Source organism: Ruditapes philippinarum, unplaced genomic scaffold, assembly GCF_026571515.1.
Source record: "Ruditapes philippinarum isolate M1 unplaced genomic scaffold, ASM2657151v2 ctg1989_1_1_1_1, whole genome shotgun sequence".
NCBI classification, from domain to species: Eukaryota; Metazoa; Mollusca; class Bivalvia; order Venerida; family Veneridae; genus Ruditapes; species Ruditapes philippinarum.
In genome coordinates, this window is record NW_026861408.1 from 330,020 (window position 1) to 348,287 (window position 18,268).

Consider the following 18,268-nt stretch of genomic DNA (forward strand, 5'->3'; position numbering starts at 1 on the left):
TTTCCAATCTTATAGCACAAAACCTGGTCTTTCAAATAATGAAAGTCCATGTAAAAGTTAAGAATAGTTTGAGTCTGAATTTAATTAGAAATTATGTAGAAAAAGTAATAAAGATAATTGAGACTACTGTTCTTTGTATCTTTAAGTAAAAACAAATTGGGATGATGGTGGTAAAGGGAATTGATTATACGAAAATGCCACTTAAACATTTCAACACTCTTAACAGAAATATGAACTGTTCATTTTAGTCACTGAAATTATTTGGTAAGAAATATATATTTCCATTGAACAATATAGAATACATGTTTGAAAACAGTATGCTTCCTGTTATTCTTTATTATATACTCTAATAGTTGTGACGTCGACGCCTTTCGCCGTCTTTTTCTGAAATAGATAAAAACAAGACAATTATTTTAAAAAAAAGATATAAGTAATCGATATATTGATATACGTGCAATGCTCAATATATCTTCATCTAATCATAAATTGTCACATGAAAAATATGTTTGCCTAATTTGCTCTCAATGACGAATTATTTGATACCAGATCTACAACAATAAGGTTACGGAGAGATTCGCGACTCCTTGAAATTTCTATTATGTTATTTTTTTCGCATTTATTCCCAACAAACAGTATGTCGGGTAGTGCTACGAGAAGTGCCAAGTGAATTGCGTGCGTGCAGTAACAGTAAGCAGTAAAAAGCGTTCTTTCATTAGTAGCTGCTCGGTGAATGAAGTTTACGCAATTAATTAATATTCATGCAGTCGGTTGTGCTCAGTGTACAACATGTATGAAGTGAACACTGCTAGGTGGATGATGCTCATGCAGCAAACCGGGTTGAGTAACTAATATTAAATTAAATGCAGTTGGTCTTGCTCGGTAAATAATTTTCATAAAGTGTATGGTGCTTAGAGAACTATACATCTAGTGGACGGTGGGTTGACTGAGTGACTCAGTGAACAACACCTGTGAACTATATTTTTGCAGTTAGCAGTGCTGGTAAAAATTATTCATACAGAAGGCAGCGCTCAGTGAATAATCGTTCATGCTTAGTGAAAAACATATAGTTAATAACGGCAATGCAATGAGCAGTTCTTCGTGATTAATGACCATGCAATGGCATTTTATGTGATGCGTCCCTTTCTATTTAAGACAGGAAAGAAATAATGTACCTCAAAAGTCTCCTTAGTTACTGGAAAATGACAAAATCTGATTGCCGTTGCCATACAGGCGATCTATCCTTAACTAAGGATGACAAATTGATAATATGATGTAAAATCTATAATCTTACATACGAAAACGAGTTGACTCCCTTGCCTGAAAAGAAAACGCCCCTTTTTGATTCTACACAAGTTTGTCACCCTCTACACTAAATACCACTGAAATTAATACAAAAAAATCAAAATGTTCTATCTTCAATTTTATTATATGTGCGAATATATCAAGTGTTCATTGTATTCATATTTTTTTTTTCGACTGCACCTTGTATTTAAACTTGAGAATGACCGAATTTATGCTGAACTAAAGCTGATTAGAATGAATTAAATAATGAATATTATTTTTACATGATAATAGGTGAAAAATAGTAGAGAAACAAAAAAGACATTGAAAATAATCAACCTCAAGATAGACAACTTAATTATTTAAAGCATCCCTCTTGCTGGAGCAAAAAAATAAGTAACAAAATAATAGGAACACGCAACAATGCGCACGCTGAACACGCACGCATTTATTTAAATGCGCGCACGATATACATGTAATATAAACCACCTTCAACATTCGTCCACCGTAAAATGGCATCACAACTGGTTGACCCATCTTGGTGTCGATTTTTATCGTCTCTCTCGGGATGTTATATATGATAGACACGTTCTCCCCGTCGATATCTATATCTTGGGTGACGTTACTTCCTGGCTCATCATTTTTATTGCTAAATCTTTGTTCACAGCAGTTGTCCCTGTCATGTATGTTTGTGATACAATGTTTGAGGAACAAAATGGTACAGACTTTTTTAGAATGAAAACCAGTCTAAAGATTTAGAATGAAAACCAGTCTAAAGATTCTTCTCTATAGATTAAATTGACGTTTGGCTATTGTGTGAGCCCTACTTTAGTCTTGCCGAGTATAGTGACGTCACATGCTCTCTGATTTTGAGACTGGCCCAGATTAAATCACAAATTTTGTTAAAGTCCCATTTTATGAAAAAACACCTTGATATATATTGCATTGATTAGTTTCATTTAGAGTTGAATAGTATTTGTTTCCTAAAATTGGACTTAGAACTTAAGATACTTGCATATGAACATTATCTAAAAATGATAGAGTTATTTATAAATAGCAGAAAACGGTTTTCAGTAAAAGCTAAAAATATCTCCTGCTTGTTTTGAATGCATTTATTTGAGATTTAGAAAAAAAATATTTGGAAAGTGTTATTTGTACTTGTATTCCTCGTTAGTAGTATAGTTTGATATCCTTGACCTGTCACTTATGAATACATTATATAGCACGTAATCATTTAAACAACCGACTCCACTACGAATCTGTCCGTGTAGTTTATGAGAATTAATATGGAGTATATAACTAATATTTTGAAACGTCACACCATCTTAATGTCTATGTTGTCGATATAATTATCCGCAGTAGCACAATCAGTTAAGTGATTGCCGGATATACAAGGTCCGTGTTGGATCCCTACGTTTGCCATTGTTTTAGACGTACTCCTTTTTTTTATTTTTGCAGTGTATTTTTAATGGAAATTACCAGCTTACCATTAACGCCTAGCAATAATATAAGCTTCTGTTAATAAATCAACATAAAGTTGTAAACAGATTGTTTTGATAAATTTAGCTATGTGATAAAAAGAATATGACACCAAACGATCAGTCCGAACTCTTTTATGTCTAGGTGACTAGTAAGTAACCAGGGGCATATATATGACCTAGTGGTGAATGTTGCTCACAGCGATAGGTTCGAATTGTGCCAGGACTTGATTTTCTGTCATGGGAGGAATCTATCCAGCTACCTTACGGAACGTCGGTGGTTCTACTAAGATGCCAATTCGTTACTGAAATAATGCATGGGTGGGTACATCAGGTCTTCCCCTAGTACAGTGTAACACCAAATAAAAAAACAATCAATGCCAACTCATATCAGATCCTATAACTGCATGTATTTATTTCATAAAAATTCCATAACATAGATTATGCGTTATTGCTCAGTGTTCTTTGACTTGTGATGACATACAATCATTATCACATATTTCTATTGTAGTTTATAATTAAACACCTTGCACTAAGAATGCCAACTAAAATGTTTCAGTTGACATGACCTTACAAAAGTTATTATTCTAGTTATTCAAGGACAGAACGCGACAAGCGCTCCGAGTGAATACATGCAATACAGTCAAACTGTCAAATATGATTATATACAATACGGTCAATTCTTGAGCTATTAAAATATAATATGCAGTACAGTCAAATCTTGAATTACCATAACATGGTATGAATACATTCAAACTTTGAAATATCATAACATTATGTACAATACAGTCAAATCTTGAATTATCACATTATAATATACAATACATTCAAATCTTGAAATACCATAACATTATAATAGTCAATCTAATGAAGACATATTAATTAATACAATAAAATAAAAAGTTTAACAAATACTATACTATCAAACATTATATAACAAAATTTGTGATACAGTCAAATTCGTATCAAGGAAACACTCAAAACTTTAATACACATAATAAAATTTGCACTACAGACTACAGTCCAACCTTTAACACACATTATGAAAATATTGATACAGTCAAATCTGTATAAAAGAGAAAAATAATCAGTGAGCTCTAAATAAATGGCATCTTAGAAACAAACAATTAAAATTGCTTTATAGATATAACTGTCCAAACAACTAAATAAATCAAACCGAGAACAATAGTGAAAAATTATCAATTTCTGGTCTCGTATTTGGAACAACCTATTTAAAATTTAACGGATTACAAAATACAACAATTTATGCTACAAATGTACCAGCAATATAGAGCACACATCCTGGCCTGGTTCTATAATGGTAGCAAAGGCCAATCACTGTTGGACTAGCCAGGCTAAGGGTTACTAAATACAAACAATTACATGTACATCTAAAGATTGCTCATTTGCCGCCACCTCTATCTATATATTCTATTACACACATAGAGTGATTAAAGTTTACTTAACACTAGCTACAACATAATGTCCATAAACTCATTAGAAAAATGTAAGAACATGACACTGAGGCATTAATAAACAACTGAACGGGATCTTATGAAATTCTTGTTTTTGGACATGTATTTGATAGTATTCACTAATAATTTCAAAATGTAATGAACTCTAACCCTTTAAAAGACTGATTAGCATACTATAAATCAGCTGTTTGTTCCTTTTTTTAACTGTTACTTTGGGTATCTTGAGATCCCTCGCCACCAAAGGGGATTTTCTTTTTTTTATAATTACCCGGGAAAATTTGGGTCCCATATTCCATTAAGCTACCCAAAAACTCTTTCCCTTTTGTTTTTCTTTTTCCCAAACTTTTCCAAAAAAATATATTGTTTGAGTTTTGACCACAAACAAAGGGATTGACCAATTTTTTTCCCTCACAGACATAATAACATTCTGAATCTCTTGTGTTAACCCCTGAACCAAAGTTTTTGTTAAAATTTGTCAAAAAACAAGAGACCTTTTTCTGGGGAAAAATTTCCCTGCAAAAAGTTATAAAGCGAAAGTTTTCATGAATTTTATTTTCTTATCTTTTTCATCAAACAACAAAAATATGTTTTTTCAAATGACAACCTTCAAAACATAAACTGAAACACCAAACTTATATTTTTTTTGTACGATAATAGTCATCTAACTCGTACGTTAATTTAACACATACAAATAAATTTTCTTGGTAAACAGATATACCAAAAAATTGTACTTCTGTACATCTAAAATTTGGAAGCACAGGGTAAATTTTTTTCTTATCCTCATAATTGGTATTCATACCAAAGCCCCAGAATTTTGCTAATGATTTTCCAGCATCAACAAATATAATTTCTGTATTACACAAAACGATTATCTCAGTTGGTCCAGCTTTGCATAAGTACCTGGCACCACTCAAATTACATTTATCTAACATTTTATAAGTTCTATCAAGTCTAATGAGACCTTCGTTTACAAGAATAATAATCTGGCCATTATCTAATATACAACTGTCTTTTCCTTTAACAGAAACTTGACTAACAATTGATGCTTCAGCTACATGTATCTGAGAATAAGTGGCTACTGTATGACCTTTTTCCCTGTCTTCATCAGCTTTGACATTACCAAAAGCATCTATCTTACCTACAAAGGTTGCAATATCTTGACTGACTACAAAATCAATTTTGTCATACTCCCCTTTACCATTCTCATCAATGAAACTACTACTACTTACTTCTACCTCATGTGCTTTATTCAGAACTACAAACAATTTAGCTTCATTGTCTCCCTTGAATGCATTGACTTTTTCAATATTGCTCTGAACAGCATTCAGTTTAACATCTATTGAGTCTATGTCAGACTCTATAGCTCTAACTATTTTGTCATGTTTCTTTTGGACTTGTTGGACAGAATTTCGTTCCATCTCTTCCACTCTGGCAATGATCTGTTCCTTCATCTTGACAATTTCTTTCAAGTTTTCATCTTTTTCTTCAGCCACATCTTTTATCTGCTGTAATTTTTTAGCTTTCATGGAGTTCAGCTGTTTCCGAATCCCTTCTAGCGATGTCTTTACATCATTTCTGTCCCGTCCATTCAAGATTTCTTTTGCCAGCTTTGGGATGAAGTCAGCACTTTTGCACAACCTTAAACGAATAGCATTATTTGATAACATTTCTTATAATTTCCTCTATCACCGAATATACTTAAAGGTTTGTGAGGTTTAATATGAATAGTGCAAGTATCTGTATAGATAAGGGTACTTGTAATTTCAAAGTCATTTGAGGAATGACAAAGTGTTTTGGTTGGACATGATTTTTATTAAGGAGATACAGTCTTATCAATGAGTGTTGGTTCAATATTTTAAACAATTTACAAAACAAGCTGAATAAAAACAACTGACAAAAGGTTGAAAAATTAATGAAATGAAAATTTTAATATAAAATATACACATATACCGGTAGTATAAAAAGATGTTGTACTTGAGTAATAAAGAAATCAAAATTTATCAAATTTATTCTTAATAAAGAATAAGAACGTGTTTGTTAAACACAAATGCCCCCGGCTCAGATTCTTGTCAGTAGCAATATTTCAAAAAATGTTTACCCATTCACTCAGTTATGGACAGAAAAATTGCCAAAAAATTGTAAACACAAGTTATATAGCCTGACAAAGTCATAGCATTTTGTATTTGTGAAAAATATAAGTTGCCAAGTCATTGCTCTGACTTGTGAAGATGAAAAATATTCAACTTCATGCAAGTTATCTTCCTACCAAATATGAAATACATCTGTCATTAAATAAAGGCTGTATGGGCAAAAAAGTAAAAATCTATTTTAAGCACTGGTGACCTTAACCAAACTGACCCCTAACTCTATCCAAAAGAAGAATACCATGTAAGTTATCTTCCTACCAAATATGAAATACATCTGTCATCAAATAAAGGCTGTATGGGCAAAAGTGTAAAATCTATTTTTAGCACTGGTGACCTTAACCAAACTGACCCCTAACTCTATCCAAAATACCATGCAAGTTATCTTCCTACCAAATATGAAATACATGTGTCAATAAATAAAGGCTGTATGGGCAAAAGTGTAAAAATCTATTTTGAGCACTGGTGACCTTGACCCATCTGACCCCTTACTCCATCCAAAGGAAGAATACCATGCAAGTTATCTTCCTATCAAATATGAAATACATCTGTCAATAAATAAAAGCTGTATGGGCAAAAGTGTAAAATTCTATTTTTAGCACAAGTGACCTTGACCCACTGATCCCTAACCCAATCAAAATGATGACCATGCAAGTTATCTTCCTACCAAATATAAAATATATCTGTCACTTAATAAAGGCTGTATGAGCAAATGTGTAAAAATCTATTTTTAGCACTCGTGACCTTGACCCAACTGACCACTAACTCCATCAAAGTTCATGTTTCTATCAATTATAAATAACATCTGTCTATAGAATAAGGTCAATACACCAGTAAAAATCTATTTTTAACATTGTTGACCTTGACATTGGTAGCATTAACCTTGACCCAAATGACCCCTTACTACACCCAAAGAAGGAGGACATCCCTTGGCATGTTTGTATTAAACTAAAACATCAACTAAAATATAAAAGCTGTATGAACAAAAATGTTTATATTTATTTTTTAAACCAGTGACCTTGACCTTGACCCTAGAGACCGCTTACTCCACAAACAAGAGCTGTCACAGGAGACAGCGAAGCTCGACTAATAAAATACTGGACGCAGTAAGGAGGACAAAACTATGAAAGAAAAATCAATTATGTATAATTATGTATTAAGTTATAGTAAAAAAAAAAATATTTGTTAACATAAATTCCAAGATCAAGGGGAATAATTCTAGAAATAGTCATGCTAGAGTTATGGACCTTGTCAAACAACATTTGTGTAATGATAAGAAATATATATTTGAAGTTTGAAGTAGATACCTTAAAAAGTAAAGAAGTTATTACATTTTTTAAAGAAAATCCTAAGTTCAAAGAGAGATAAAGGTGTAAATATTGCTTCAAGAGTTATGAACATTGTCACATAAAATGTAATTGATGATAAGGAATAAGTTTTTGAAGTTTGAGGTAGATACCTTTAAAAATAAAAAAGTTATAATAAAAAATAACATTTTTCTAGTAAAAAAATCTAAGTTTATGGGGAAATAATTCTTGCAATATTGGTGCTAGAGTTATGAACCTTGTCACATAAGATGTGGATGATGATAACGTAAATATATTTCAAGTATGAAGTTGATCCCTTTAGAAATAAATCAGTAACAGTAAAAAAAATATTTTTTATGGAAAATTCTAAGTTCAAGGGGAGATAAATCTGTAAATATTGGTGCTAGAGTTATGAACCTTGTCACATAAGATGGGGATGATGATAACGTAAATATATTTGAAGTATGAGGTTGATCCCTTAAGAAATAAAGAAGAAACAGTAAGAAATAATACTTTTTGAGGAAAATTCTAAGTTCAAGGGGAGATAAATCTGAAAATATTGGTGCTAGAGTTATGAACCTTGTCACATAAGATGGGGATGATGATAACGTAAATATATTTGAAGTATGAGGTTGATCCCTTAAGAAATAAAGAAGAAACAGTAAGAAATAATACTTTTTGAGGAAAATTCTAAGTTCAAGGGGAGATAAATCTGAAAATATTGGTGCTAGAGTTATGAACCTTGTCACATAAGATGGGGATGATGATAAGGTACATATATTTGAAGTATGAGGTTGATCCCTTAAGAAATAAAGAAGTAACAGTAAAAAATAGTATTTTTTAAGGAAAATTCTAAGTTCAAGGAGAGATAAATTTGAAAATATTGGTGCTAGAGTTATGATCCTTGTCACATATGATGTGGTTGATGATAAGGAACATATATTTGAAGTTTGAAGTTGATACCTTAAGAAATGACAAAGTTATAGTGAAAAATATTTTACTGCACCAAAACTTTAATCTAAAATCTGGACGCGGACGCGGACGCCGACGCCGGGCGAGTAGGACAGCTCTCCATATACTTCGTATAGTCGAGCTAAAAATTAGAGGACCATCAAAGGTATCCATTTTAAGATAAATCCAACTTGCCAAAATAGGTTAACCAGACAAGGCCCTATTTTCAAAGTGAAAAAAGGGAAATAACTGAGAAATATGGATGACACAGTTATATAACTTGGCAATATCATGTACTTTGTATTGATAAGTAAGTGTTGAAATTATAAAGCCATAAGTATAGATAGAACTTAAGATATTTCCAACTTGCCGTTTTAGGTTAACCATTATTCATTTTCTAAGTGCTGAAAAGGGCAATAACTTGGTAAATATGAAAGCCAGAGTTATGTAACTTGCCCAGATCATGTACTTTGTATTGATAAGTAAGTGTGTAAACTTAGAAGCCATTGGTACAGGTAGAACTTAAGAAAAATCCAACTTGCCGTTCTAGGTTAACCTCGTACGGACAGACGGACGGTTCAATCACTGTATGCCCGGGGGCATAAAAAGAATATTAATAAGTTAGAGCACACTTCTCATAACCTTTTACAGACTTTGTATCTAATTTGCCTGTACTAAAAATATAACCATTTTACATATTCAGAAATACATGTATAATAACTATATAACAAGAACTGTCGGAGGACAGTAATTAAGGCTCGACTATTCGATAAAGTTGTCACAAGGATGTTTTAATTGAGTATAATAATGCTGACCTATGAATACATAAAATTTACCGAAAAGGTTTGTTTTTAAGATGTTTTATCAAGTTAATCACTGCTTTATTATTATGAATGTGTTGTAAAGTTGGATTCCACTTACAATTGGTTATATAATCATTACATAATGTTGTATAATATTACTAAAGAAGTAAATCATATATAATCTTCATACATATTTTTGAAGTAATATTAAGGGTTTAAACTTTAACCTAGATTTAAGTTTATTTTAAAGTTTAATCATATTGAACATGTATTGTTTTATAGACATTTCGTTCTTTTCATTCATTAGTTAAAAGTTGATTATAGTTTGTAAAATTATTGATACATTCTTTAACAGCAACTTAGCATAGCCTAAGACTCTTTATATACAATATATAGAGAATGGTTCTACTTTTAATTACACTGGCCTTTAAACTTAGTTAGATACAAATTGTTAATTTAGCATTTGCATGATTTATATATGTTTGTAAATATGTTTAGTTGATATTAGTTTTTAGTTTTATTGCTTAGAATATTTTTGTAAAAGTTTATTACATTATTGGGGAGGCTATGCCGACCCAATGTTAATAACCGTCCGTCAAATCTTACTGCCGCGGTAATCAGGTAAAAAAATAGTACCTTGATTTTTTCTTAGCTGACTCATCACTCATCACAGACATTTACAATATGAAAATATTTTCATTCTTTAATTTCATATCTGCAATTTGTAAAGATAATAATTCTCGATTTTTGTTTGTTATTTTTTCAAAATCACTACTCCGTGACGTCATACTGCCGCGGTAATCAGGTTTAGGCATACGTACGTTGGTAATAAATAGTTCTGGTATGAAAACCCTTCTATATAATAACTTTATCAATATTTTTTAAACAAAAAGCATAAATGAAAATTTATAGATAAATGCTTTAATTAGGTGGCAAATATTCTTTATTATTTTTGATAACAATTTTCCAATTACTACGCAGCGACCAACTGTTTATGACGGGTCATTAACTAGAACGTTGCAACACCGTAGTCTCAATATCATGCATGTTCTTTTGTTGTTATAAACCATTAATAGTCCTTAATATTTTTTTAAAGACAAATAATGGTAAACTGTCGCTTACATCAGAGACATGGATCATGCTTGCGTGATAACTAAGGAAAACTAACTTATTAGTACACCTTAGGAGGCTGTACGCGGAAAACGCTCATTAACCGCTATATCATATAGCTGTTAGTAAATATTTTGCATACATTTAGAACTAAAAATTCACTAATGGTGATGAACATATAGTTTGAAAACATTATATTCTTAAACCATGTATCGCCGAAAAAAAAACTATTTAACTACAAAATCCGTAAGGACCCTCCCACAAAATTTCACCACAAGATTACATTTAATATTAGCAAAATAAACAAGAGGGCCATGATGGCCCTGAGATCGCTCACCTGTATATAGGCCCCCCCCCCACCCCCCCCCCCCCCAACATTGCAGGGCCAATTTAACCCAAGGGCTTTTATTTGCACAAACTTGGTAGACACCCATAAGAAGATGTTTCATGCTAAACATCTAAGCTCTAGCTCATTGGGCTTTTTAAAAGAAGATTTTTTTTAAGTTTTTACTATACACATATAGTTAAAAACAATGACAACCCTTGGGCCAGGCCAGTTTTGACCCCAGGGCTTTTATTTGAACAAACTTTGAAGACACTTACTAGAAGATGTTTCATGCTTAATATCTAAACTCTAGCTATTTGGGTTTTTTCAAAGAAGATTTTAAGTTTTTGCTATACACATATAAAGAAAATCAATGACCCCCGGGCGGGGCCAATTTTGACCCCGGGGCTTTTAATTGAACAAACTTGGTAGACACCTATTAGAACATGTTTGATGCTCAATATCTTAGCCATAGCTCTTTGAGTTCTTTAAAAAAAGATTTTTTAAGTTTTTGCTATACACATATAAGGAAAATCAATGACCCCTGGGGCGGTGCCAATTTTGACCCCAGGGCTTTTATTTGAACAAACTTGGTAGACACCCATTAGAACATGTTTGATGCTAAATATCTTAGCCATAGCTCTTTGAATTCTTTAAAAGAAGATTTTTTAAGTTTTTACTATATGCATATAGGGAAAATCAATGACCCCCAGGGCGGGGCCAATTTTGACCCCAGGGCTTTTATTTGAACAAACTTGGTAGACACTTATTAGAACATGTTTCATGCTAAATATCTTAGCTCTAACTCTTTTGGTTCTTTAAAAGAAGATTTTTTAAGTTTTTATTATATTCATATAGGTAAAATCAATGACCCCCCGGGGCGGGGCCAATTTTGACCCCAGGGCTTTTATTTGAACAAACTTGGTAGACACCCATTAGAACATGTTTCATGCTAAATATCTTAGCTCTAGCTCTTTGGGTTCTTTAAAAGAAGATTTTTTAAGTTTTTACTATATGCATATAGGGAAAATCAATGACCCCCCGGGGCGGTGCCAATTTTGACCCCAGGGCTTTTATTTGAACAAACTTGGTAGACACCCATTAGAAAATGTTTCATGCTAAATATCTTAGCTCTAGCTCTTTGGGTTCTTTAAAAGAAGATTTTTTAAGTTTTTACTATATGCATATAGGGAAAATCAATGACCCCCCGGGGCGGGGCCAAATTTGACCCCAGGGCTTTTATTTGAACAAACTTGGTAGACACTCACTAGAAGATGTTTCATGCCAAATATCTAAGCTCTAGCTCTTATGGTTTTTTAAAAGAAGATATTTAAAGTTTTTTCTTTCGGTTGCCATGGCAACCAGAGTTCTGCATGGAATTAAATTCTTTGAACAATTTTTAAAGGTGACCACCAAAGGAACATTCCTGTGAAGTTTGGATGAAATTGGCTCAGCGGTTTATGAGGAGATGTCGTTTAAAGTAAAAGTTTACGGACGACGGACGGACGGACGACGGACGAAAAGCGATCACAAAAGCTCACCCTGTCACATTGTGACAGGTGAGCTAAAAAAAGCAATACTTATATTTTCATCTTACATAATTCACTAATCAAACTTTTAACATAAAAGTATCTTTTAAAAATATGTCTGGCAATTGACAGATCCCTACTCTGATCTTTTATTTGTAAAGGAATAAATTTAAACATGTGCTCTTTTGTTTAGGAATATTTTGTAGTGAAAGTCTTAATATATCCACTAATCTCATTATTAGAATTAGACAGGTCAGGTATTTATACAACCAGTAGTTTAGTTATCTGCGCTCATTTTAATCCCAATAGAAACATTCAAATATTTGGGGTAAAAAACATGACCAAAGTACCTAGTAGTCGTTTGCCCGGTGGTGATCCCATTAAACTGACTATAGATTCGAATAGAAAACACAAATAGAAACATGTGTTTCGGTACAACAAAAATCGGAAGTAAAGTGAACCGTTAAATGACAGAAATATGTGGTCAAATATGTTTTAACGAGGAAATAATTATTTCAGAGAAAGACGCAAAGATCAGTCTTTAATCAAATGAATGACCCCGTATTGTGTAATTAGAAAGTTTATTCAATTCTAGGGCAACGAATCATAATTTGATAGTCCATGTGTAATAAAATTTTCAATACAGATTATGAGATACATAAAAATATTAAAGAATAAGAAGCTTTAAAAAACAAAACAAAAAAAAACCGCATATATATACGAATGACTTACAGTCGAGCATCGGAAATTCATCAACATATCTTACGAAATTTTAAATTGAAAACGATATTTGCGCGCGCTGAAGTGATTTATGTTTATTTGAATAAATCAAATAAAAAGAAGTTATATGTTTGTGTTCTAAAAATAATTGGCGGCATAAGATGAATTTCGTTTTCATTTTACAACACTTGAAAAATTACTACAGAAAATATGTTGTTGTTTTTTTTGTTTTGTTTTTCAACAAGAGTGTGTGTTTTAAGTTCATTTATTCTCGGCACCGGAATAACCATATGTCCGAGATTATAGCATCGGGGACGTCTTTTTCAAGCAGAATCTTCCTGGTAGCCCATTCTTCGTTCGTTAGTGGTAAAGGAGACGACAGTACTGTCAAGGCATCAACTTCCTGACTGACGACAACAAAAACGGCATTCATTAGCGCCAAACCTCCAGAGTAAGTTACGACAGGTCAACCAATCACCTCTGGTACTTGAGATGACTTGACCTTGACCTGCCGTGTGCCTTCTCCGCGACGTGCATACCTCTGGAGGGATTTGGAGAAGTTTCAACAAAAACCTCCAAAACACGCTTTTTATAACACCATTCATAGCACTGACGCTTCGATGTTCTCATCTATTTGCGGGAAATGGTCGACAAGGAAAACCTACGTTATAACCGCACACCCTGTTAACAACAGATTTACCGCAGTATATATTTCAAGCTAGTGAGGTTTAAAATCTATCGATTAACTACCATAAGTTGGTTGAGTGTTGGCGGTAAAAAAAGAAGATATAACTTCCTGATCAATTTTCACTTAGGTTGATTCAATTTTGAATAAGCTTTGCAGATATGTATTTTTCAAGAAATATTTAGCTTTAATATTATCCGAAGCCGTCAAAGTCAGCGACGAGTAATGAAATGAGAATAATTTCCTGAAACGTGATTTTATTCGAGATTTGCTTCGGGAGAAGACAACTTTCTGTCCGTAGAGCATGAATATTAATACTCATCACAAGACAGTGTCTTATTGATCTCAATTATGGTACATGTAAATATGTATAATTTTATGTTCAATTAAAATGTTGCTTAACTTGCAGTTGTTATTATCATTCAATGATATTAAAATGACATAAAGTATTTATGATGAACAGTCCTAGAATATTTTGATAAGGAACCGTCAGTTGTAAAATGGTATTATGATCTTATAATGAACAGTCGTCATACCTGCTGGTGTGTCATTTATAAATGGTTTTTAGGTTTTTCAAAATTTGCATGATTAACAATCGGAATGTAGACCTCAATGAAATGTTCTGGAATATTAACAAAATGAATTGTCAACCATATTAACCATATATATGATTGGTTGAACACAACAGTCAGGATAAATGGCGCAATGTGCATATCTTCTTATTTTGGTAATACTTGAAATAACAGCACATTTTAAGCAAAAGTCTGAAACATTCTGTCATAGCCTCCCCATCAGTACATTCAGTGCTTTGATTTTTATAATCATGGTCAATTGATACTGTTGCAAAATTTTCCATGAATCATAATCTATTTTTAGGATGGTTATGTAAAGCCATTATGAGCTCTGATCGGCTAAAATTCCTTGACCAATCAGAGCAGTTCTGCATTTTACTGGTTCCACACAAAGTTCTGGTTTCCAGTAGTGTGCATAAATACAGGCACTTTACACATTTTTATCATTCTGCTGCTAATTTTTGGAATAGTAACATCTCTAAAAGCTCTCTAAGGTTAATTAATTAATTATTTAATTTATTTTAGGCACTTTGGCATTTAAATGAACCTTAGAGATTATCTAAATTCACTAAAACATTTTTGATAAATTTGTAAGTAATTTAAGTAATTATTTTCACAGAATTAATTAAGATCAATTAATATCTTATCTTTGTTTAAGTGGCAGCCATCTTGAATTATTAGATCTTTATTTTTGTTGATATATATAGAAACAGGGCTTGCTACTATTAAGATGTATTAGTTAAACAGCACAGAATCATTAAGGTTATTTTTCATATTTTCATTAATTAAACAACTTTCAACTGGTTTAACTTTTTTATTCACTAGCTTATTTTGATTATCATATTTTTGGTTAATTACAAACAGTTTATATTAAAGTATATTTTGTCAACTTGTTTAGTTTAAGTAACATTTAGTTAAGTGTAAATAAAAACTTAGTTCATTAAAAATTTGGTTGATTTGAATTTATTCAAATTTGTGTTTTATTTCCCTTTGCATTCAAAGGGTTGTGTCATCCTGACAATTAGATTTTTCCCTAATAATAAGTAACTATATTCTATTAATAGAAAACAAAGGGGTTTTTAATTTCCAACATCACAACACTGGTACCAAGTGGGATAGAGGCCTGCTTCTCTTTTTAGAAACACCACTTATTAACATATTTTTTCATCACCACAAATGCATAAAATTATCCCAACAAAAAGGCACAAAACCTTCAGTAGTTATGGAGATAACAGCTTACAAGCAAAACTTTACCACGAATTTCTAAGTGTAAAACTTGCATGTAAACATTAACCAAAAGACTAAGTTGAAAAGGGGGAGTTAAATCAACTTAAATGCAAGATAGAGTTATGGAACTTGGTCAGTGATATACAATTGCGACCCTTCATGCGTATGTGAAGTTTTAAATCAAAATCTCTGATAGTTATTGAGATATGTAAAACTTACACGTAAACATTAACCAAGAGACTAAGTAAAACAGGGGAAGATAAATCAGCCTAAATACATGACACAGATAATAACTGAGATATTAGACTTTACAAAAAACTTTAACCAAAATTTTTCAAGTTAAAAAGGGGAATAATTCTGTAGATATTGTAGGCAGAGTTATCCAACTTGTCAATCTGATGTACATTGTTACTATAAGTAAGTATTGTAAGTTTCAATTGAGTATCTCAAGCAATAATTGAGATATTTGACTTTACAAAAACTTTAACCAATGCAGACGCGGACGCCGAGGGGCGACTACAATAGCTCTCATATTCTTCAAATAGTCGAGTTTAAAATTACACTCTCACCTGTGATCAACAGCTATACAAACAGCGCAACAGACAGTATCATGTTCTCTACAGTACATTTGAATTGGGTATCCTGCATGTTTATCACATGCTAAACCGCTTTGTGTCTTCTCAAACTGGAGCTTGTCTGATTTCACTCCAGATCTATTGAAGATTGTGTGAGTCTTGAAGCATTTGTTGTGGAACTGCACGCATGCTTGACAGAAGTAAGTCTGGCACTCGGCACAGAAATTCACACCCTCGATGTTTTTGCCATCATCAGAACAAGGTTTACATGGAAACTCGTGAACGATGTCTGAAGATTCACTTACGTCAGAACTTGAAGTTGCCATTCTTTTACAAAACAGAACAAATTAAGACCGAATATCTGAAAAGTTAAATTGAAAATATTAATAACATTTTGGTCATATCAGAAATTGAATTTTTTAGAAATAAATATATATTTGAACTGTTGTTGATAAACATTCGTAACATAGTTTCGATCCAAATCGCAAACATATGTTGGATATATTTTCTTACTCATATTACCATATGTCGCATAATGGAGAGAGAACTCACGATATATATACAGTTGCTATTTCTAAAGCACCACAATCAAGTTGTTATCTTGTAAGTAAAATGCTACGACGGATGGATATATTGGACATGGCTCTTTATCCTATACAATTTTACAGCTGTAGGTTGATAAATACTTAAGTTATTGACCGGAAACTGTTTTCAGTATTAAGGTAATAGTGACCTTGACCTTGTGACCCCAAAATCAATAGGGGTCTTCTACCCAATATGGACAATCATCCTATGAAGTTTGAAAATTGCGGGCCAAATGGAACTTAAATTATGCTCCGGAAACTGTTTTCAGTTTAAAGGTAATAATGACCTTGACCATTGACCTTGTGACCCCAAAATCAATAGGTGTCTTTTACCTAATATGGACAATCATCCTATGAAGTTTGAATATGGTATGCCAAATGGAACTTAAGTTATGCTTCGGAAACTGTTTTTTGAGTTTAAGGTTTAACTTAAAGCAACTTTTTTTTTTCTTTTTTTTTCTTTGAACATTATTTGTGTCTCTCAGATCACTCTTGAGAAGAAAAAAGTGTTTCATTTTAATTATGAAATTATTATTGGTATTTATCGGCTAAATAGTGCCAAATTCATTATCAAATATGGTAACTTATATTTTCAAAGTCTAATAAAATAAAAACTAGACGGTAAAAGTATTTTATATTTGACAAGCGCAACCAATACACTTTTAAGAAAATGTATGCAGACTTTGAAAACAGCTTCTGATTTGAGTAAATTTAAGGGATATTTTGAATAAGGCCCTCCAAGTAGAAAAATGATCAAACAACTACTTAAAATGGGTGGGGTAGGGTAACATTTATATGCATATTTCAAACATTTTGGGTAGAAACAATTATTTTGCTGGGTCATTTGTTAGCTGAATGCTATTATTTGTTTCTTAAAAATGTTTTATAGGAAAACGTTTTTCATAATGATTTTAAAATAAATGTTTTTTCTTTTCTGAAAAATAACCCCCTTCTTCACGCCCGTTTAACTCACAACGAGTGAAAAATGTCCAGCGGTTAAAATGTTGTGAGCAACTTCCGTTCCTCGTTGTGAGCACCCATCTTTGACGTGTGACACGATAAACAAGGTGAGTTTTTCATAATTTTTTAAAATTACAGACATTTATGTAAAAATATCGAAATGCAGTTAGCTAGCGATGTGTTTTCCGAGTATGCACATGTAAATATATTGCCTGTTGGTGGACAATTTGATGGAAATACCGTGCGACGCAGTCACTCGGGGTCGCAGGAAAACTGGGGACAACTTCTCTTTGGACCTAATTTAACATTGAAAACGTCGATTATGGTGATGTTTTGTGCATTCTAACCTAAAACAGATGCCCACAAGTCTTCAGCGAAAATTATTATCTGAAAGTCTTCATAGAAACGAAGATATACCCTTTTTTGCTTTAATCCTCGTTGTGAGCACCATAACCTCGTTGTGAGCAAGACAAGCGCAGTGCTTGTCTGGTTTTAATATGTAATTCAAATGGCAAGAATACAATTTTCAATCTACCAAAAGC

The 18,268-nt window shown here is 32.4% G+C and overlaps 1 protein-coding gene across 1 annotated transcript; it reads right to left on the reverse strand.

Annotated features, from left to right (window-relative positions):
- Positions 1-4,845: 4,845 nt before the first annotated feature.
- LOC132715539 (probable E3 ubiquitin-protein ligase MID2) lies at positions 4,846-16,596 on the reverse strand (the record flags this gene model as incomplete). The annotated part of the gene is given in 2 exon segments (XM_060698551.1): positions 4,846-5,872; positions 16,177-16,596. Coding segments are annotated over 2 exon segments (1,338 nt in total). The 3' UTR covers positions 4,846-4,866.
- Between the last annotated feature and the right edge of the window lie 1,672 nt (positions 16,597-18,268).